This window comes from Netta rufina (assembly GCF_964035555.1).
Source record: "Netta rufina genome assembly, chromosome: 6".
NCBI classification, from domain to species: domain Eukaryota; kingdom Metazoa; phylum Chordata; class Aves; order Anseriformes; family Anatidae; genus Netta; species Netta rufina.
Genome location: NC_140129.1, coordinates 34,988,692 through 35,012,298, shown reverse-complemented (window position 1 = coordinate 35,012,298; position 23,607 = coordinate 34,988,692). Strand labels below are relative to the sequence as shown.

The 23,607-nt window shown below is 32.9% G+C and overlaps 1 protein-coding gene across 1 annotated transcript in view; it reads left to right on the top strand.

Annotated features, from left to right (window-relative positions):
- The window catches only part of LRP1B (LDL receptor related protein 1B), a gene marked incomplete at both ends in the record, with an annotated part of 669,864 nt that overhangs the window by 565,955 nt on the left and 80,302 nt on the right, over positions 1-23,607 (top strand). The window contains 8 exons of the mRNA XM_084288908.1: positions 457-579; positions 2,551-2,732; positions 4,183-4,382; positions 16,692-16,880; positions 17,640-17,788; positions 20,771-20,864; positions 22,437-22,553; positions 22,722-22,841. Of these exons, the coding sequence (XP_084145034.1) occupies positions 457-579; positions 2,551-2,732; positions 4,183-4,382; positions 16,692-16,880; positions 17,640-17,788; positions 20,771-20,864; positions 22,437-22,553; positions 22,722-22,841 (1,174 nt within the window). The remainder of the gene's footprint in view (positions 1-456; positions 580-2,550; positions 2,733-4,182; positions 4,383-16,691; positions 16,881-17,639; positions 17,789-20,770; positions 20,865-22,436; positions 22,554-22,721; positions 22,842-23,607) is intronic.

Here is a 23,607-nt window from a genome sequence, read left to right as displayed (position 1 = left end):
AATTCACTACAAGTAGAATGTAAAGCAAGTTACGGGACAAGGCTTTCCATTCTCAGATAAGGAAATGAGGGCCATCATTTGAATGCACAAATGTTTTTGTTTGTGTTTTTGTTTGTTAGAGTAATGCCAAAGGTAGTAATTAACAAAAAGATTGAGCAAAAGATAAATATATTTACTGATAAAGTAAATTTCAGAAATGAAGAATATCACACCTTCATTTAGTTTCAAGTCATCTGACTTTTTGAAGTGCAATAGTTATTTGTCACCATACAACTAAAGTACCTCAAAAAGGTACTAAAAAATAATGGTTAGTAAAGTGAAGCATTTTGATGACTGTTATATGCAATATATTTTGCATTCTGAATGCTATCAAATATTTTATATTAAAACTTATTTGAATAAGTTGGCTTGATTTTTTAATTATTTTTATTTTTTAATTTTTTTTTCCTTTTTTAGGGGCTAAATAATGTGATTGCAATAGACTTTGACTATAGAGAAGAGTTCATCTATTGGATTGATTCCAGCAGACCAAATGGCAGTAGGATAAACAGAATGTGTTTGAATGGAAGTGACATCAAGGTACTTGTTGATTAATAAAGTTACTATTAGAATGTATTTTTTTTTTTTTTTCAGTATTTTGGAAAATTCTCCTTTATGGCTGTAAGCCAAATTTTGAAGTTTGGGTATATGCATACATATACATGGCATGATCTAGCAAGTCATAATAAAATTTAATTGCATTTGGATCTTGTCTGAAATAGAGTTAAGGGCTAAGAGGATTGTATTTATGAGCTAAATTCTGTATGAATTAACTGACAGTTGACTGAATTGTTAGTGCAGTGGGGTTTACAGAAAGCCAAAGAAAAAACAAGTATAAGTAGGTAGGCTGTGTAAATATACTGAAGTACTGAAGTTATGGAAAATGCTGTAGTCAGCTGGTCTGTAGACTTTAAATGTCACACTGGTCATTTCTGTGACTGGAAGAAGTTTAAAGTGACCCTTCAAAAGAAAAGTCATTAGAAAAGAGGATAATTGATTGATGCTTCTAGATAGTATAACTAAGCCACAATATGAGTTTGCAGAGCTGTCCGTTTGTACATGAAATGTCCCATGTTGCATTGCATAGCTTTGATGCAGTCACACAGTTATAAAACAGTGAAGCTGGTAATGCTAAGGTATTAGGAAATAAAATATTCTATTAATGTGAAGAAAATGTTGCACAACTTGATCTAATTTTAGAAAGATTTTATAAGGTGGTAAATAATGTAATAACCTGAAACGATGTTTTTACATATTCATAACTATAAAATTAGGGTAAAGTACCTCACAGTATCTCTTATCTTGAATTATTTTCAACGTCTTCATATGGTAAATTAAATTAAAAATCACACATTCAGTAATACATTATAATGTTTACATGTAAAGTTTATACTTGAATGCATATGCTTTTAGTGGTGAATATGACAATAAATTAGAATGTACGCTATGGTAATAAATCCATTTTTGGTACTTAAGAGATCCTAAATATTTTCCAGTGTTGCTCCCTGTGATTTTTTATCTTTCTTTTTACCTAAGTTCCAGTTACTCCTAATTAGGAGTACAATTTTGAAGCTTAGATGAAGTTGGACTCTCATTTTAAGATGATTGGGAATATTCAAATATAGCCTGAGACAATACTTAATGTGAAGTATTCCCAGCCAGACTAGATTGAGTCATACTGTCATGATGAGATTTGTAGTCATGTATGTCTAGAGATATTTGTTCAGGTCTCAGAATTATTCAGGTCATCAGAAATTTTGAGAATAACACATCTCAAGTCAGTGAAGTATAGTCTATCCATTATGGCACTAAATTGCTTCTATCCTTTAGTTTATTCCTCAGTAAAGTAGTCTTTTTGAAACAGAGCTAATTCTTAGAAAGTTTCTCTTCCTTCTACCAAATGAACATTGACAATAACAGCGCAGCATTTACTTTCCCACCAGGTATGCTTTTTCTTTTTGCCTGAGGTATGTGCCCTCATGGTATCTGTCATGATGATGTATGACACTAGAGTGATATTAAAATGAAATATATGCCAATGTAGTGTAAGAAGAAGTGGTGAGCTAACAAGTAGACATATTTTAGGGTGTGTTACCAAGGAAGAAGCTTCATCTGAGTTCTATGAAAAACAGAGTAGCAAAGGAAAAAAAAAAAAAAGTATGTATTTTTTTATTAAGACAAAAGGAAAATTACAAACTTAAGATAAAAAATTAAAGATACAAAATTATTAGAATTTAGTGCATTATGTAAAGAAGTTGAAAATTAGGTGTCATCATGCTATTCTCCATTCTCACTGACTATAAGAAATGGTGTCACATTGTTTTTACTTTCAAAAGTGTCATTACTTCAGAAGTGTCATTGTTTAACAAGGAGTAATACCTGTTTTTCTCACATTGTATTTCTCTGTATCATATATCCCACATCTCAGTATTCAGATAAATTTAATTCTTTAATTTTTATTCCTCCTCACAGTATTTAGATGGTTAATTTTTGCAATTTTTGCTTTTCTAGGTAGTCCACAATACTGCTGTTCCCAATGCACTGGCTGTTGATTGGATTGGGAAGAATCTATATTGGTCTGATACTGAAAAGAGAATTATTGAAGTGTCTAAACTCAATGGCTTATACCCTACTGTCCTTGTAAGCAAAAGGGTGAAGTTTCCTAGAGATCTGTCATTGGATCCTCAAGCTGGGTATGAAGAAACAGTTCTGCAGTAATTAATATTTGATCTTAATTTTATATTTTTTATAAAATCAGAAGAGAAGCACTAATTATTTTTTATTATCTGACTTTCAGCTGTACTGAATATCAGTAGTCTAAAATGCATTAACAACAATTATCACATCATCATATTTATTTGTTTATGAATGAATGGGATACTGAATAACAAAAAGTTCATATTGTATGAGAGACAAAGAAATCTTACAGCCTTTTTCATTTATTCACTGAAGTGAACTGTTTTGTTGTCACTCTTTTCTGTGTTCACTAGATTCCAAATAAGTGGGGTTATTCAGCTATAATTTATTGGAAGACATTCTTTGATAGGCCTTGCATGTGAATTGAAGAATGAAAATGTTTGATCCCTCTTAACTGGAAGATAGCTTTTGCCTTTTTTTACGTTATAAAATTAGGTTTTTGATTTTAACAAAAGCCTAATAACTGGATTGATTCAGTACTAGGAGATAGAATAGCTGGATTGATTCAGTACTAAGAGACTTTTAAGGCTTTTTGGGAGAGGGAGAAAGATCAGAGAAAAGACTTGTAGTCCACATATAACTTTAGAAAAAAAGTCTTTAAATATATAATAAACTTCAGTTACTGCTAAGGTGGTCTTAAAAATTTGAAATGGTCAGTAGGCTTGAAAAATTTATTGCAACAACAATGATGAGAAGTGAGAACTGCCTACTTAATTTAAATAATTTGTTAAAAGGTGAATGTAGTTGCTAGTTTCAGTAATTAGTAATTTTGCTTGGCATAATTTATTTATTAATCTGTGCTGGCATTCTGATTGAAGTTTTGAGTATCACCACTATTTTTGCTTTCTTGACTGGTATGAGCTATAGGGACAGCAGACATTTTTCTTAACAGTTATAGAGACAGTTTTGGGTCTCTTCTCCCAAGCAATAAGCAACAGGACAAGAGGAAATGGCATCAAGTTCTGCCAGGGGAGGTCTAGGTTGGATATTAGGAAAAATTTCTTCACTGAAAGGGTTGTGAAGCATTGGAAAAGGCTGCCCAGGGAAGTAGTTGAGTCACCATCCCTGGAGGTATCCAAAAGATGTGTAGATGTGGTACTTAGGAACACGGTCAAGTGGTAGACTTGGTAGTGCTATGTTAACAGTTGATGGTGATGGTCAACTAAGACTTGATGATGCTAGAAGTCTTTTCCAAACTAAATAATCCTATAATATAATATAATTGTAAAATATTATAATATTTTACATAAAACTGTTGTTCAGAAAATTAACCTAGTTCTATGAATTAAAAAATAATTTTAAAAAAAGCTACCTGGAAAATGGAAACATCATGGAATGACTAATGACTACCAATATATTTTTGACGTCAGCTAAACTAATTGCTTTTTTTTTTTTTTTTTTTTGCTATGTTTTCATCACCAAGCAGCTGTTGTATTTTATTTTTAGATACCTGTACTGGATTGATTGCTGTGAGTATCCTCACATTGGCCGTGTTGGTATGGATGGCTCCAGTCAAACAGTTGTCATAGAAACACAAATATCTAGACCTATGGCTCTTACCATAGATTATGTCAACCACAGACTATATTGGGCTGATGAAAATCATATCGAGTTTTCTGACATGGATGGATCTCATAGACATAAAGGTTGGTCAAACAGCTAATTACTTTATTATTTTTTTTGGTAATTTTAAAATTGAAATGTTTTATGTTACTTAGAATCATGTGAAAACTGTACTTTCAAACATTTTTTGCAACTTAATTTTGATACACTTTTTCCTTTTCATCAACATTTTATAAGCTGCTTTTCATATTCCTTTTCTATTGTGAATATGAATCGTTTTTAAACATGCATTCCACATTTTAAACTTGCCCATGGAAAAAATGTCAAATGAAAACAGAAACACTAGGGAACAGACTCCGCAATCAAAGGCTGCCCTGTCAATTCTGTGCTATAGTATATACTTGACCATGTTATAAAGCCAGAGAAACTTGGCTGTTAAAAGTGGAAGGAGTATGTCCTGTGTGCCGTGTGTTACAATGCGGCTAAAAGCAGCCTGAGAAAGTCTGGAAAGCCCATTAGTCTGCTCAGCATGAGTCAGTAAGCAGAATAGTATTACAAATGTAATTTGGGGCTTTCTTGGTAGATGGATAAAATAATAACTTTTGAAATACTTATGTAATTAACTAATTTTTATCTCTGTGTTCTGCTTCTCACCTAGCAGATAATTAGAATGCTAGTCTTTTATCTATAAAGTGTTTAAGAAAAAAAAAAGCTTTACACTGCGATGAGTACTTCTCATATTCCGAATGGTATAATTATGGTATAATCTTACACTTTAATTCAAATATATGAAATTGGTTTTGGTTTTGGTTATTTTTTTTTTTTCTGCTAAGACAAAACACTGTTAACTTGAGCTTCCTTCCACAAGCTTTACCCAAACTTCAGAATTGCTGTTATCCTGGTAAAACTTGTGTATTTGGGCTTTTTGGGGCTTTTATCTGATACTGAGTGCCTCTAGGATTTCTCTAAACCAGAGCTCATGAAATGAGTATTTTATTTCCAGATTGGAGTTTTGTTCTGAAAGGAAAAATAGAAAAAAAAAAAAAAAAAAGTTTTCTAGCTCTTGTGTTCAAAAAGAATAAGTTATAAATAGATAATGAACAGTTTTTGAAATGCTGAACTGGGGAGACTACAGCAATAGCTATGAGAGCTGTAACCACTCCCATTAATCTCAGAATTAACTTCCATGTTTTTTTGTAGTGAGCATAGGACAGTTTAATGGTCCTAACCTGCTCACCTAAGCAGTAGTAGCTCAGATATATCCTGTCTGCAGTCTGAATTCCTGCTGACAGTCTGTTTTTCTGACAGGTTAAGCAAGGCTCCATGCTCCTCTTCATGTTATTCCTCATTCTGCTATCCTGCTATTTAATTTTCATATAATTATCCTCTTACTCTTCTTTCTGGATCTTTTAAGCAAAAAAAGGAAATGGTGGAAATGTTTCTTTCTTAGTCCAGACCTAAATGCAGTGGTTAAATCTTTTTTCAGTTTTCTCTTTCAGTCTGAAAATTTTGGAATTTTTCTGTCTCAGAAAATGTCCTCATACCAGTACAGTTGAGAAGATACCTGCAAATTCCAGTTTCACTGTCTTTGGTGTCCTTTGCCTTGGTCTCTAGCCTCTAGGTTTCCGTTGCTTGAGTGGGTGAAATCACGTTCAACTGCTTTTATATTCACAGAGTTGATCTCTTCCCCAGAAGATAGCATGAAACTGGAGAAGCAATTTGTCACAAAGCTATAGCTGGTAGCAGTACAGAGCAGCTTCCCTGCTAACAACACTGCCACCAGTTTTAGACAGCTGAATCTATTTATGACTTCTTAAGGAGCATGTCTGACCCCCTAAGTATTACAGTGAATGTGCTAGGAATCAAGCATTACTGGACATTCTGTAGGCTGTTAGGCCTGTAAGTTTTTACTATGATGATTTTGGAATGAAAATTCATAAAAATTTGGTAGCAGTTAAATGTCTGAGGCAAACTCCATAAGTGGCTGTGACTTTATGTAAACCTGTTACAATACTTTTAAGGACATGGTTCTTACAGATGACATGTAAGAGATTCAAGCAAGAAGAAACTTTAGCTTTGAGAGGAAGATCCTGAAGTATTTAAATTATGTGGGTGGAAGATTTTCTCATTAGCTAATACTGTTTGTCACTTTCTGTTATCAGGTGTTTCTCGCAAAATACAATTATCAAACCAAGTTGTACAAAATTTTCTATGTATTTAACAAAGAAGTGATAGAATCCTTGGCATCTGAAGTAGATCAAACATGCCTGTAGATGTTTTAAAAGGTGCTTGGAGATTTTTGTAGAGCTAATTCATAATGATCAATTTGTATTTAATCAGAATATTTTTCCTGCTTCTTTTAGAACAAACTTCCAAATCAATTTTTCATGTCTTCATGTTTCAACACAAGACAAGAAACATTTCTGGAAAACTTTTAACCATTACAAATGAATTGCCTTAATAAGGGAAACCTGAGGAAGTTCTGCGGTTGAGGTTTAGAGGAAACAAAACTTAATGATCGCTTCTAGCTTTTTGATACAAGAAACTGCAATCTCTGTCAATGAGCACTTAAATAAGAAAGATCTGTTTCATAGCTTGTGATAACTGTATTTCTTGAAGATGCATTGTTCACATGGATTTCATGGTCTATTTTTCTTCTGTCGTTCTGAGACACTTTTTATTGTCAAAGTTAACTAATGGATGCTTGAGCTTACTCTATCCTTCGTATTTTCATATCCTTCAGAAGAAGGATAAAGGCACAGATACGATGAGCATAAAATACATACTCATGCAGCAGATAAAGTCTGAATGGGAATCATGTGAGCAATGCAATCTGAAGTGCTAGTTGTTGTGAGCTAAGTAGCATAAGCTATGTATTTTTTTACCTGCTTCTCTGACCTTTGAGGATAGAGCTAGTTTGCTCTGAGTTTTTTCTGAAAATATGTTTTTTGAATCTTAAATGACCTGGTATGGAAATTATCAGAGAATGACAGAAAGACCTCACAATATCCACCAAATAAGTCTTACATTTGAATGCAGAGATCTGAATATATATCATAAAGAGATACTTTTTGTATGAGATAGAACACAGAAAACTGCAAAGTCTGTGCAAGAAACTTACAGAAATTGAACAATTTGTGGTTAATTTTTGACACCATGTCTGTTAAACTAACGATTGTTTTTGCATGCAGCTGCAGTTTATGTGTATTTTGGAAATGTAGATCATAATGGTAACATTTTTTGCAACAAGTATTTTTATTTCTTTCTTATGAGTCTTAAAGATTTTTCAGGAAAAGAGAACATCTGCTGCTTTCCTCTTGTAAAATTCCTCAGCATTTCAACAGAACAGGGCACTTTTATAACTGTCAAGAGTCCTAGTAAGAACTTTGAAAACATGATAACTAGGCCAGAAATCTTACCCTACTTGGGAACTCTTCTTGGCACTAGGAGTAGCAATGACCTTGCTTATCTATTTGAAGTTTAATGTGTGATTATGTAAACTGTCTTTAGAGCTTAGCCAATTTAGCACTGCAGCATTCACAAATGTTATGCACAGTAAATGATTAAGCAAGCATTGAGGCACTAATCTGGCTAAGCACTAAGCTGGTTTACTTCTGTGAGCTTTAAAAAAAAAATAAAAATAAGAATTTGTCAGACTTAACAGCTGCTTTTGGTTCCCATTGCCCAGAGGACATGCAAGCTTTGCAGTTCCCTAGCTATCAGATTGCCTCACACAAGCAATCCTTCCTCCTATCCTTCAGAGTACCTACCATTTTCCCATTTCACTCTTTGACGATGAGAATTTGAAAATACAAAAATGGAATCTGATAGTCCAGTTTAGGAAGTACAGAAACTCCTCTGAGCTAAGATTAGAATTTAACCATGCCAAATTTTTTAATGTTTTACACTCTAAAAACAAAAGTTTTTAAAGCACTTCATTGCTTCATTTTACAGGGGACATGAGGCAATGAAAATGTGCTAATCCTTTAAATGAACTGTGTATTTAGAAATTACTTTGTTAGCTGTAATATAGTTATCAGACAGAAACTTTTCTATATTATCTTAAATTGAAAAATCCTTGTCTTCAGAACTGTTTTCTACCTGAGTGTTTACAAACTTTATTGTGTCTAAATATGTGCAAGTTTTATGGTATTAAGTAAAAAGCTTTGGGGGATGCTAACTTTTTTTTTTTCTTTTAATTTTAGCCTCTGTAATTTCAAGAATTACTAATTTTGGGGACTTTGTAGGTAGAAATAGAACATTTGTGTCTAAGTCTAAACTCTTCCACCTGAATATTACAGCAGAGTAAATCCATTTGTTTATGGAATTGTCCTAACACTACAGAAATCAATTCATTTCAGATTTAAACTGCAGTTTAAATAGATGAAAAATTAGAAAAGTGTGGAAAGAAAGTTTAACAGCAGATAAACTGTAGTTCTGATATTGGAAAAATTTTCTTCCAGCTTTTGTGGCATCTATGGAATTGCTTGTTATAACCACATCTGGTGTTAGCTGCATCTGTTGTTAGCACAAACTCATAATAAGTCATAGTTTTCATAATTGTTCAGGTAAAAATCTCCAATTCATATGTCTTCCTAAATCTGAGTATTTTATTGTATTGTGTTCTATCTCTTTCAAAGGATAATATTCAGGAAAAATATACAGGTTCTCCTACATTAAAGTTACTTCACATAGTTACTCTCAGGTTCCAGTCTCCAGTTTATGGAGCCCAGGTTATGAAGATTGCCAATGGGTTGGTTTCTATATCTTCTGTTGTTCCTGTGATAATACGCCAAAATTTCATTATATTATAAGCCTCTGAAAATATTTTTTCTACATACTCATTAAAATCTTAATGGACATTTACTGGTGAAGTCAGCGAAGTTTCCGTATGTGCTGGATATACTTCATCACCAATTTTAAAGGATTGGCATTAATTTCCATGCAGTTATCACTGTCAGAAAGCAAGAACATAGAACAGAGAACATAAAACTCAGTTTTTCTTATGTTTTTCTTAAGTCATGGTGTCTCTCCTTGTTGGTATCAAAGCAATCAAAAAGGGGAGGTAGCCATCTGTTCTCAATGAAGAAAGGTGAAGAATGTTGAATAGCTCATTTACATGTGGTAGAAGATAAATGAGATAAACAAAAGGGGCTTAGCAGTTTATGTACTCAAAGTTAGATGACAGCAGGGGAGAATCTGGGCAGGAGCATGGGGGAAGCAAAGGTGGTGGAAGGAACAGCTTGAGAGGCAGAGTGGGGATGAATATTGAAACTGCAGCAATACGTGGGTCTCCAGGTGTTAAGAGTGGTAGGCACATAAGTGGTCTCTATAAATCTGAAAACTGAAATTCATTAGCACATTATGTATCTTTCTGCTCTAATTGTGACTAGTATGTATTTGAGAATGATTTAAGCATTGTTGTGATAGCATACTACTCTGTACTTTACAGCTAAAGGGTGGCAGTGGCATGTAAATAACTGCTCACATCGAAATCAAAAAAAGCCGTAAAACATTTTAAAGTTGGACAGTACAATATTTCAGTCCTACATTTGATCAACTGATTTTATAAGCATATTTTTTTAAATTTATTAATCTCTGCTCATGGTATCGTTGTAAGTCATACCTAATAGTCAGCCTTAATGCCACAGATACATTGATATTTTAAGATGTTTAGATTTATTTATCTGTCCAGATTTCCTGCTTCTTTTGTGATAGTAGTTTTGGGACACCTGGCAATTTTTGTGTGGGTTTATGATATTGAAATAATCTCCATTTTCACTGTTTTAGTTATATTTTTTGACTGGCAAGGCATACTACCATTTAGTGCAAGTACTTGAATCTTCCACACTTATCCAGCATGCTGGTGTGATGTATATGTTATATTTACAAAAAGGAGTATGTGTGCATGTGTGTGATGTTAGTAAAAATCTCAGTAATATCATTCTGAAAATGCCTTTGGATATATGTATCTGTGAAATGATTTCAATTGCTAGAATTAATCTATATATCCTGTATTTGTTTGTTTTGTTTTGTTTTTTCCTGCTCAGTGACTTTGACATGTTTCTTTTTTAACAGAAAATGTCCATTTAGTAATAGTGATTATGAAATGATTTTACCAGCTGGCAATGAGACATTTTTTGTTCACTTTAGTTAGTAAAGTATTTGCTTTTACTTTTGGAAATAATTTAATGTTCACTTCTGTATGGCTCCTTCAGTATAGTGATTGAAGTCTGTAGTTAAAACATCCTGGATAATGTTATTTTCACCCCTGAAATCAAATGTATGCTTTCTATTCTTATGGGTACTCAGAAAATAGAAGGAAACATTGTTCAAACAAGAAAAAAAGTAGACATTTTATCACAGATATGACATAGAGCATATTCATTTATATTCTTGAGTCAAAACTAGTGCAAAATGTAAGAGGAAGTCAGTTACGTGATTCTAAGGTCTGCAGAATCACGTATCCTCTTGTGGAGTTATGTGTCTCTTCTTCCCTTAAGTTCATGCAGCTCTTTATCTCTCTTTATTATGTTATCTATTGTCATTTTTTGTGTTCAAGTTTTTAATCGTTTCCTTTTCTCCACCACTTCTGATGTGTTGCAAACCTCCCCCCCCTCCTATTTTTTTTCTCTTTTACTATCTACCTATATTTCTTCTTCCAGTTTCCTGCAGCTTTCTGATAGGCTTGTGCGTTCCTTCTATTTACTGGCTTCACTTCTCATCAAATTTCTCATCTTTGTTTGTTTGTTTGTTTGTTTGTTTTCTTTTTTTCCCTGTTTGGTTAAGCACTACCTGAAATTAGCAGTTTCTCCCACTACAAGAGAATTCATTATTTCTGTATAAGATCAAATCCTAATAGAGAAGAGCAGCAGAAGTCCTGTTAGAAAAGGAAGGTATTGCAAGGGAATCAGCCATTCGTAATATGGAGCAAGGCTGTGGTAGGAAAAAGAATCAAAAACAAATTTCATTTGCAGTTTTCCTCCCAAATGGCTTAGAATGGTGATTTTGCATTCTGCATTTTTTGTCCCTCATAGTTGTTAAACAAGTTGTGCATAACAGAGTGTATTACTTCCATACTGATGGGCTGACAAGTAGACATCTTGATTAAATGGTCTAAAATAGGAGATGCAGGGAAGGTAGAAGTACTTACCTGTTATGACTCTGACCTGGTTTTACTCTGATTATGCAGAAAGTAGTCCATCTTCACAGTGCTTGCTAAAGAAAGGAGGGCAATTAGTCTTGCTCTCTTGTTTAAAAATATGGTTCACTCTGTAATGTATGCTCTGAGACTTGTAATTAGTATTGCAACATGTAAATAATATATGCCATTTATGAAGAGGTAGAACAGTAATGTAACTGAAGTTCTCTGGAAGTAAAAGAACAAAAAAAGACAATGCGTGTTTCTTCAACTACATACATTTATGATAAATCAACAGTTGTCACTGCCTCAGATTTTGGAAAACTTGGAATGCTGATGTCCCCAGAGGCAAAGAACAAACATGAAGGACTATTTTACTGTTGCGTCAAAAAAAACCGACATTAAAATTATATCACATTTTATTGTCATTCGCAGTTAATACAAACTAGATTTTATAGCCTATTTACTAGGTGTCAACAGTTCTGATGTTCCATTATTTATAATATATCAAACGATGAAGGAATGAAGCAAAGTAATATTTGGCTGTGGAATCATAGGATGGTTTGGTTTGGAAGGGACTTTAAGGATCAACTAGTTGCAACACCCCTGTCTTGGGATATGAGAGAACTATGATAGTACTATGCCTCAAGCAGTGAAAAAAATCAGAATTAACTGCTATTAAATATCTGTTTTTTGTGTTTGTTTGTTTGGTTTTTGTGCTTTTTTTTTAATAAAACCTTTCCTCAGTCTTTACAGATGTACCAACTGAAAGAAAATACATTACTTTTTACAATCAGCTTGGAATAAAATTTATATGATATAATTCCATCCATTGATACTGTATTTACTTCCTATATATTTTACTTTATATATATATATATTTATTTACATTTTTTCGTTTGTACTATTTTATTTAACACGTTGACATATTATGTTAAATAAAATAGTCCTTTCATTGCTTCCCTGTGTTTTTATATTATTATTATCTTTTATTTTTGTGACTTCTCCAAACTTCATAGTCACAAAACTTAGGTCTTTTAGAGACATAAATGATGCAAGGTCCTGACTTCGATCAAATGTCTTATGAACATCACTTTATGAAATCTTGACTTTAACAGAGAATCCCATTAAAATTACGAAGTTACTCAAGGGTTAAAAAATTCTCAGACCAAGTGAGTTGTTTATAGTACTATTTCATTATTTTCTTTAGATCAGTATTTGGTAGGTTGACTTCCTGCTCAGCAGTTGGAATCATCATGCCATCAGTCCTTTCACAGCTTTAGGGTTCAGTGTGGCTTGGCCACATGGTTCCCATGGAATGGTCCTGCTGTCCTGTACACCTCCTACATGCAGGTGTGGCTGAGCTCAGGAGTGAACTTGTAAGTCCATCTTCGTACAGAATTATTTCTAAGTTCTTTCATTAAAATATATGAGCTCAATTCTATACTCAGTTGGAAAAGCAGTTCTTCTCAAAGAGAAAGCTTCCACAATAAGTGGCTGATATGAATGTGTACTCATCAGCAGCATTGGTGAAAAAAGGGTGCTTTGTTTTGTGGGGGCTTCAGTTTCTCACCCTACATGTCAAATATTCAAACTGAACTACTCTCAAGAGACTCACATTCCTTCATTGCTGATTGGATGCAGCATCCATTCTTATTTCATGATCAGTTATTCTGGAGTATTCAGTAATTCTGTCAGAAATAACAGCAGCAAAATACAACCCTAACATGAGAGTGATTAAGTCCCTGACAGTTTCATTTTTTGACCTCTGTGCAAAATCCATTTTTTAGAAAGATACACTGCGTCATGCTTCTTTTAAAGAATATAAATAGATTATATAATACCTGCTACATTCTATTGTCTATTCTGGTTTATGATCTTAAGATATTTTATGGAAGACAAGTTTCTAAACATGGTGCTTACAGAGTTATCTTTAGAAAAAGGTCAAGGAAAAATTTACTTGCATCAGTCAGTTGTTTTCTGAAGTGCAGTGCTCTAACTGTAGTAGTTAGCATCTTACGCTACACATTTTACTTAGGTTCCCTATTAATAAGGCACGATAAGAGAATTGAAACAGTATGTTATTCTCCTGAATATTTTTTAGATCATGCATATGAAGTTTCATCTGGATTCTGATGTATGCATAATCCATTGAAGCTAAGATGAATTGTGTACACGGATTTCTGAATGGATTGTGTGTCATTATGACAACCCACAGATATACATAGAAAGGAAAGTAAGCATTTGCTTATATATCTGTACTCAGTATATGATGTTTATTTATAATTACTGGATGGTCAAAGACAAGATGAATGCTACAGGTATCTTTCATTACTGGGGAGTGTTACAGAAGACCACATCAAGATAATTGTCTTAAGTAAATTCTCTTTATGTGCATTAAGGCTTTTACATGCCCATTTGTTCTGATTTTAATCCTAACTGTGATCAGAATAAGAGAATACAGACAAAGGCAACAACATTTATTTATTTATTTATTAATTTAGAAAGGCTGCAGTGATATCTTTGACATCTTTAATTTGATGTCAAAAGTAACAGAAAGGGTCATAATTTATATGAAAAGATATGTTTTCAGAACTCAAGTAAAAGCAAGATAAATGGCTTTGTGAATAGCTTCAGGCTTTTACAGTCCAAGGTTTTACAAGTAGCAGCTTCTCTTTCTGCAGTTCCTTCCAGCTTCTTCTGTCAGTCTGGTCTGCATTTCTCATTAGAAACTATCCTTTAAGATCAGTGGGGAATTTTCTGCAGTTTTGCAGATGAACCTGTTTTCTGCTTGTCTTTTATTTTTTTTTCTTCAGTGACAGAACCATATGACGCAGAGGCTATAAGAAACTTTCAATAGCAAATACTAATGAATAAATAAATATTGAATAAATAAATATTGAATAAAAACATACGTAAAATTTGAAAAACCGAAAGATGTTTCTTCCATGTAGCATGTGTGTACACAGATTTTGATTAACTCATATTTCAGAATTGTAATTTCCTTATTCCAACTGACATGAATGTTTAAATTCTATGCTTCCTTAATTAATTACAGTAATCTGTCTGTAAGAGTAGGATATGGCAATTAGTATTCCCAATTAATAATTATGCTAAGGCATTTTATAGATCATTCACTTTTTTATTTAAAATTAGTGATGCATGCCTTTTCTGGAACAGTACTAAGCTGAACTCAGCATTATTAAAGGTGTGTGCAAAGCTTGAAGAATCTCTCAAGATTCAAGGAAAATCTTAAGCGGAAAAAAAACTTCTGTTAAGTGAAAGAACATTTTAAAAAAATAGCATTTGACTGCTTAGTCTCTATTGTGCCTAGATGTAGGGTTATGTGTTAGGGTTATGTGAAAACTCCAATGTTTTCAGTACTGGAGATTCTCCCACACACTGTACTACATCTAGGGTGAAGCTATGTATTGTTGTCTAGCCTTCCCCTATTTTCCCCACATAGTGAATTACTTAGTTCACACCAGAGCAGAGTCAGGGCAAAATTAACGTGCAAGTAGCTGGTACAATTTGATAATAATGCTTATAAGTTCTCCAGTAGACAGACAAACCCTACTGGAGTTTTCCTGAGTCTTGGATGTTTTTCTTGCAATATATTTTGATCAGTCCATTGGTTAGCAAATGTCAGCCTGAGGAAGATAAACAGTATGATGGAAATACCTGTGCTTATAATTTCTGTGTTTTTGCTTTCTTTTACTTGTCTTGTTATTTTGGTGGTAAAGCTGAAAATAATGATTCTTCAAGAATTCTTTCCTTCCTTGCTAAGAGAAATGGGATAGCAACAATCGACATGGAGAGTGACTCACTTCCATTTTGTAGACACCCTTTTCATAATGTGATTTTACTAATAAGGGAAATAATAAGAGCTTTTCTTGGGGACACTGTACTATATAGAGAACCATGCCAATGCTGTGTATGTAATACATGCCAAAACTGAGATATTTTTATATGAATGCAATTTGACTGATTTCGCAGAAATGTTATGAAGCTCCTTGTAAGAGTATTATTATTTCAGTATGATGGTTATGGAATGTGTAAACATACAAGAAAGGAAAATAATTTCAAGTCTAAAAAGCAAGGTTTTCAGGACCAAAAGTCAACATACTTTATGCTGGTGTTCACTATATAGGAAAGACTGTTGTACACAAAAGTACATTTGCTAAGTTCTTATTCAAGTATTGGTCATCAGTTGTCAGTAAACTATAAAATGTTCCAGTGGGAATTTAGGATTCACCAAACTTAAGCACATTCCATGTAGAAAGATGAAGCTATATTCATCTAAGAAAACAAGGTAAATGTGTTAAGAATATGTTTCTTAAAATAACAGACTCGGCTTCTCTAATTTGCCTTTTTAGCTCTATCAGTAGTAGAATGACTTGGTGATAAAAGACTATAATACACAAATTGAACATTATGGTTAGATGTTTCCTGTGACATTTATGATTACAGTTACATACAGTTTATAAATAAGCTGAATTCTACCTTTTTTTTTTATGTTTACCAAGAACAAATAGTCCAAGTATACAGTAGGATAAAGAACACTCCAAAGCTTTTTTTCTTCCTTTTGTTCTTTCATCTTTTTAAGTGATGTTGACTTATAATTTTGTGATATTATAACAATGGGGTATTATTACTTTGTTGTATCTTTTTTTTTTTTTTTTTTTTTTTTTACTGTATGGTTGGTTATGCTAGGAATAAACAATATGCCCTCTTACTGTTATGTTTAATAAATTGTTTTTTTTTTTTTCCCCCTGTCTCACTTGTCAGCATATTTTGCCAAAATGAAATGACAATAATTGCCTTAAATTGTGTTAAATTAAATGCATCTGAGGATGTATGCTTTGTATTTTGGGTATTTTCTAATAACTTTTATTCTCCTAAGACAGCAAATGAATACTGGTCTTCTGTAAAAAATAGGTTAAGTTAAAATTATGTTACGTACGACTTTACAACTTAACATGTTTAGAAACTGGAGGTGATTTTTGTTGACTGGAATTCTTTCATTTCTTTAACACTGATTGGGCCAACTAATTCCAAGCAAGCAGAGCTCACATACCTCATCCATCTTTCTCGTAACTGGTAATAAAGAACCCTTTAGGCTTGACATATTGTCATGATAATTATTCTCAAGACATTATATAGCAGTTGTATCTGTCAACCCATTCAGTATGGAATATTTTAGCTGGCAGTCTTCCAAGAGTGAACATTAATCTTAGCATCTCTTTTACAGTCCCTAATCAAGATATTCCAGGGGTGATTGCACTAACATTGTTTGAAGACTACATCTACTGGACAGACGGGAAAACCAAATCACTCAGCCGTGCCCACAAAACCTCTGGATTAAACAGACTGTCACTGATTAATTCCTGGCACACCATAACAGACATCCAGGTGTATCATTCTTATAGACAACCTGATGGTAATTATTCTATGTTTTCCATGCAGCATGTACATGTGTTTCACTTAGTAAGCAGCCAGTTGCTGAATTAATTGAAAATTATTTAGCTGCAATTATTTATTTTTTATTTGTTTTATTTTGAATTTTAGAAATTTTCAAAAGTTTCAATAGTTTTTAAAATATAGATCTGTGATCAATGTTGTAAGTATATCTGGTATTAAATGAATGCGATAGGTCTTGTTCAGTGATAAAATAGCTTTATAGTTAATGACTGGAAGTACAGGATGGTTAAATTCCATTAGAGTCCAAGCTAACAGTTACCAAGATCAGAGCATTATGTTATGAATACATTTAGCGTTATTATTGCAAAAGTGGGAGAGTGTTAATAATGCAGAATAATACTGTTGTTTAGAAACCTGTTGTACTGAGAAAATGACAGAAAATATAGGTATTATGATTGTGTTTTGTCTCCTGTTGTCTATGTCTTTGAATTCCGCATAAATACAATTTGGTACTTGATCTAGATTAGCTAATTTTTTATCTCATTATCTATTTTTTTTCTTTTATAATGTTTTTGTTTATTGAATGTATATCCTTAGTAATAACTAATTGCTGCATACAAAAAAGAAGAATAGCTTAAAGACAAAAGGAAAAGGATTTTTATATGAACCATTCCTTTTTAAAATTGAAGTGTGTAATACATTTTTCTTCTATAAAGCAGGTACTCTGAAGTAAACTGAAATAATAGTCTCTGATACACCTTTCCTATTCTGTTCACAGTGTCTAAACATCTGTGCACGCTAAACAATGGTGGTTGCAGTCATTTATGCCTTCTAGCCCCTGACAAGATGCATACTTGTGCCTGTCCCACTAACTTTTACCTTGCTGCAGATAACAAGACATGTTTATCGAACTGCACTGCCAGTCAGGTAAGTGTATATGTATGTAGAGAAGAGTTGCATTTTACTGTGCTTTCACCTCATTTTAAATAACAAGTGTTGGTGTCCATGAAATGTGGAAGCAGCAGTCAAAGGACCTGAAGACTAGGAAACTCATGGGTGCATTTAAAGTGCTTAATCTTCAAGATTATTAGTTGAAAATAGATTTACTTTCAAATGCTTTTGTTTGTTTGTTTGTTTGTTTGTTTGTTTTCTGGAGAGCACAGAGCTTGCTCCTTGTCAAATGTGGATGTTTCTTCCAGTCATTAGAGCAAATACAGGTACTAAACCCATAAACATTGCTTTGAAATATATATATATATATATATATATATATATATATATATATATAAAACATGAATGATAAAATTACAAAGTGGTTTGAGGGTATTCATTCATGAACAAACTTTACACAAATACAAGATACAAGAAAAGGATGGGACTGAGCTGTCCAGTTAGGTAGATAAAAATGGTAAAATGCACAATTACTTAAAAATTGTATCAATTAAAACATTGAATTATTTATGGAAGATGGATTCCCTATGACTTGAAATAAATTAATTTTCTTAAGATTTAAGTTAGATTAACTGGAACATACTGATTTATTTCTCACAAGAGAACCAGTTTGATAAAAGGCTTTGGACTGTTCTACTCAATTAGTTTGGTTGATTGTAGTAGTACATATGGCCTTTAAAAGCTTTAATTTTTCTAGTAGCTGAGTTTCGTTATATGTGTGCTAATGACTTTACAACATTACACATCATGATGCATTTTGTCCATATTCAATAAGGAAAGGGTTTTACTCTTCATTTTGAAGGACCAGTGGTCATCTTCAATTTATCTTCATCATTTTATAATGATGTACAAGTTCATTCAAGTAATATTGTTCAGATTCCTTCCCACTGTCTTCCTCTGTTACCATAACGCAGTGCTTTCTGTGGTTTTATTTTGTTCACTGCATCTTTTATGTTTAGATTGTCTGTCTGTCACTTCCCATTAAGTGGTGAGCAAAAAGAAAGAAAAAAAAGAAAATGAAGATTTTTTTACCTAATCTTTTTTCCACATATATTCACCTTCTCAAATTAATTTTATTAAAACAAAAAGGCACTTTCTGTTTTGTGTTTTGTTTGTTTGTTTTAATTTTACTTACATGCTAACAGTTGATCGAGTGGCTCCTTTCTAAATTATTAATTCATAATCTGATTTGAAGGATAGTGTTGTATTTTGGATCCTTCAAAAGTAATATTTTACCACTTCTGCATTCCTTAGGAGGGAGAGAGGGGTTATATTCGAGGAGTTGCTTGCAGAAATACAACTACAAGTTGATGTTGGTTATTAGTCATTTTCTTCTAACTCTGAAATCTGTTTACTCTGATAATTTGTCAGCCTGATGGCATCAGATGCAGAGGTCTGTGGCAAAAACATACTTTGCTCAGTAAAGATTTTCAGATGTTGTTGTAAAATTATAGCTATTCTGATGATGTAATCACTCATGAAAACACATCTACTGTTAGCCATTTCTGAAGCAGTTGGATGGCTGATACACTCACTCATTTTACACACGGGCAGCCATTCTTTTGATGGCTAATCTGATGTAAGAACTTATTCACTACAAGACACATCAGACTTTAGAAGGCCATTTAAGGTAATTCCACACACACCTACATGACTCTGACCCCCAGTTTAACTAAGTGATTAGATCCCAGATTTAGAAGGGATCATAAGTATTTCCATGCAGAGTGTAAAAATATCTAAGTTAGTACCCATTTCCTGGAATTAAATTTATGTTGTCAGTTTAATGGCTTGAGGTGCCTTGTGGTGAGCAGTGTGGCTGGTACTTTAAAACAATGAGGCAGTAAAAAGGCCAAGCTAGCAAATAGAAAGTAGTAAGAATGAGAGTTGTCTGAGTTTCTGTTGGTTTCCTACACCAGGAGGCCTTCTGCTGAACTACCCTGCTATGCATACCTTTGTAGAACGGATTAACAGCCTTACACCCATTCCTAAATAACCTCCTAGAGTATGCCTATCTAGATAAGTACTCTCTTAAAATACTGGATTAGACAGAAACAAAATCTAGAGCTGATGTATTTGTCTAGTAGAGGTTGATAGTGGTATACAACAATATGCACCAAAGGATAAAATACAGCAATTTGTTTTTTCTATACGCCTGAATTTAGATCCAACCAATTGTATATCATGTCTGTCAGTGTGGTATGGGAATTATGTTGCTCAATGTATAAATGGCAATGAAACCATGAACTGTCTTGGCAGACAAATTAAACCCGAACTAACGTACCAAGTTTTATATACCTCTTAAACAGTTTTATTGAGTAATTAATATTTTTTAAAACATGAAGGAATTAAAATATATATATATATGCTGTCACAGAAAATGAAATGTTTTGCACTTCTATGTTTGCTGGTTTCATTTTCTTCTGTGCTCATAGAGACACCAGGTAGGAAACACAACATTTGTTGAAAGGTGCGGATAGTCTATTCAGATTTTTCTCCCTAACATAACTCTTATTTTAGGATAAGCCCTCGAAGATTGCATCAAATCATTTCTACCCTTTATTTTGTTTGTGTTTTTCTTCTAGTGAAAACAAAGTTACAATGTTGTTTTTGTGGTTGTTCTGAATAAGATCTTAAAGGATCAAGTCATGGAATGCAGCAAAATGCAGTGATTGCTTTTTATCAGCAGAGCTACGAGTGTAGCAATGTCATTGAAACCTCAGTGACTTCTGTCAGATGAAGTCTCAGTGCAATACATCTCCAAAAATTCTTTTTTTTTTTTTTTTTTTTTTAAATTAGGTTTTATAAAATCAACAACCAGAAGTTATCAGTGGAACAATGATTTTATCAAATGAATCTGATTTCTTATAGTTCATGCTGTTCCTGTAAAAAAAAAAAAAAAAAAAAAAAAAAAAAACAACAAAAAAACAACAACAACGTATTCTTTCTCTCCTTTTACAGTTCCGTTGCAAAACTGACAAATGTATTCCATTCTGGTGGAAATGTGACACTGTTGACGACTGTGGAGATGGCTCTGATGAGCCCAAGGAATGCCGTAAGTGCATTCTACATTTGGAACTCAGTTTTGTCAGTAGAGTCCAAATCAAATATAATGCTTTATAAATGTTAGGAAGAGGATTTTCTTTGAAAGCTTTTGTTTGCAGAACTGTTTTGTTTTCCTTGGTCTCTGTCAGATTTAGAAAGGGCACAGAGTCTTATCTGTCAGGCTGTATAAGATTTTCATTAACTCATGACTACTAAGTATCTCTTTGGAAAATTATAAGAACACATTTTTCCTTTTTACTCGATTCCATCTAAATTTTTGCTGAATTTAATTGTTCTATTTTTGCAATAGAAATGTGATATAGTAATTTTCATTAGATTATGTTTTATTGCAATTATACAGGTTTAGCTTCAAGGTATCATTTAGTGCAATTTCCTGAAACAGCAATGTTTTCGATGTGACTCCAACTAAGATTCTGTTTATTTTGCATGATATGTTTTATATAAACATTTTCATTTTATAATTTTATAAACTTTGTCAAAGAAAAGGTTAGTGAGCTGAATTTCACCAGCAGTCTGAATGGTTTTATGCAGTGAACATTTTTCATGCACCCTGTGTAACTCTGACACACTACAAAAGATGCAGGATATTTCTCAATAGCCTTCCATAGTCCAAATAGCAGATTACTGTAGTACTATCCCATTGAATAGCTGGAAGTCAATAAGGATGATTGTTTCAGCATCCCAAAGGATGGTTGCTGTGATGGCAGCTGGCTGCTGGTTTACTTGTTAGAAAAGTACCTGTCTAGTGTACTAGATTCCTGAAGAGTAATGTCTATTAATGATGCTGTGTTCTCAGTCCCAGTCACTAACTTCTTTAATACTATTAAATTAATCTACATAAAACTCTATTATATTAATCTACATAAAACAAAATATTATTGTATTCTTCCCTCAAGCTTATAAATATAAAAAACTCTGCTATGTGTTACAGAGTCTCCCAGATAAGTAACAACTCATTGAATTTTGTGTACTGAAATCTCTAATCCATTTCTTTTACAATGCTATTAGTTCTCTTTTTCTGCTGCAAAGGCCTTTGAAGCAAACCTTAACATATATAGTCATTGTACGTAAGATTAACATTTTTAGCTACAATCTGTTTATAGAAAATAGTGCTATAGAAGTGCATAATTGCTCATTCACACAAATGGCAGTGGCTATAAGAAAAAGCAGTGGTAGACTCATGGGTTGTGGAATTAGAGTTAGATAGTAAATTTCTGAAATGCACACTTGAACTGAAATGTTTATATCCTAAATTGTGAGTTTCTGTTGAACTATTAATAAACAACCTGTAGAGCATTGTAATGATAAACATATCATTTGGAAATTATAAATACAGTTACGTGAATGTAAAATCTCGCACTTTGAAATCTATTTTACAGTAGTACACATACATTTTATTTGCTATTTTCTACTTAGATTTATATTTGACTGTAAAATTGTGAACATTGAATGTAAAATACAATGTTCACAAATACTTTTGATAGCTCTGTTGAGAAAGAACAACACTATTGACACTTTATCATTCCTCCAACAGTATTAATAAGCATTTTTTTTCCTCCAGCTGAATTCAGATGTCAGCCAGGACGTTTTCAGTGTGGAACTGGACTTTGTGCTCTTCCAGCTTTTATCTGTGATGGAGAGAATGATTGTGGGGACAATTCTGATGAACTGAACTGTGGTAGGTGACTGTATACATTAAAGACTTCAGAAACATGCTAAACTGGTATAAATGCCAAGCTATCAAGAAAGTTATTTGTATTTTTATTTTAACTTTGAATCTTTAAATTTTTTAATCTTTAACTTTTAATCTCTTTAACTTAATATTTTTTACTCTTTCAAATTCCAGACACACATGTGTGTCTGTCAGGTCAGTTTAAGTGCACAAAGAATCAGAAGTGTATTCCAATAAATCTGAGATGCAATGGACAGGATGACTGTGGTGATGAAGAAGATGAAAGAGACTGCCGTAAGTTATGTTTAGAAAATTTTGTTCTGACAACTGTAGCTGATTTTAAACCAGAAGGTGAAATAAAATATGTAAAATAATGTTAATGTCCTCTGCAAAATAATGTGAGGAACATGGAAAACAGCTAATGCACTGGATTGTTTAACGTACAATGCTTTATATACAAGAGAACAAAGTAAAATGTCATTTATTAACTTCATTTTTAAAAGTCATTTCAAAGAAAAGGGGTGTCTAAATAAATTAATTTCAAGCATTTAATTGGGTTTCTGACTTAGGCTGAAATATCCATTTTACTCTTAACCACCTCACAAATGACTCATATTCTTGAGGCTTTCATCTGCCATGGCTTGTGGCAACATATTTAAAGGGAAAAATACTTTTCTTCTTTTATTGGAAATTATGTAGATCCGTAGCTCCTTCTATATCCCTTTTCATTGGTATAGTTGTCTACCTTTTCAATTCCCTTTTCTACGGGGACTTCATTAATTTATCTATGCAACTCTCCATTTACTCATCTTTTTATACATCTTTCAGTAAATTCAGTTTCACTCCATATTTCTCAGAGACAAATAGAGAAAGTATTTTCAGTTTTAAAATGGAAATGTATTGAATAGGTAGTATCTTTGATCATTCTACAATTAAAACGATGTTGTTGACTTCAAATACATCTCTGTCCTTCACTCAGTTCATTATTCAGATCTACAGATGATCTAAAGTGCTTATTCCTATTTTCAGAATTAGTTTTCTCAAAGTTTGCATGTGTTGC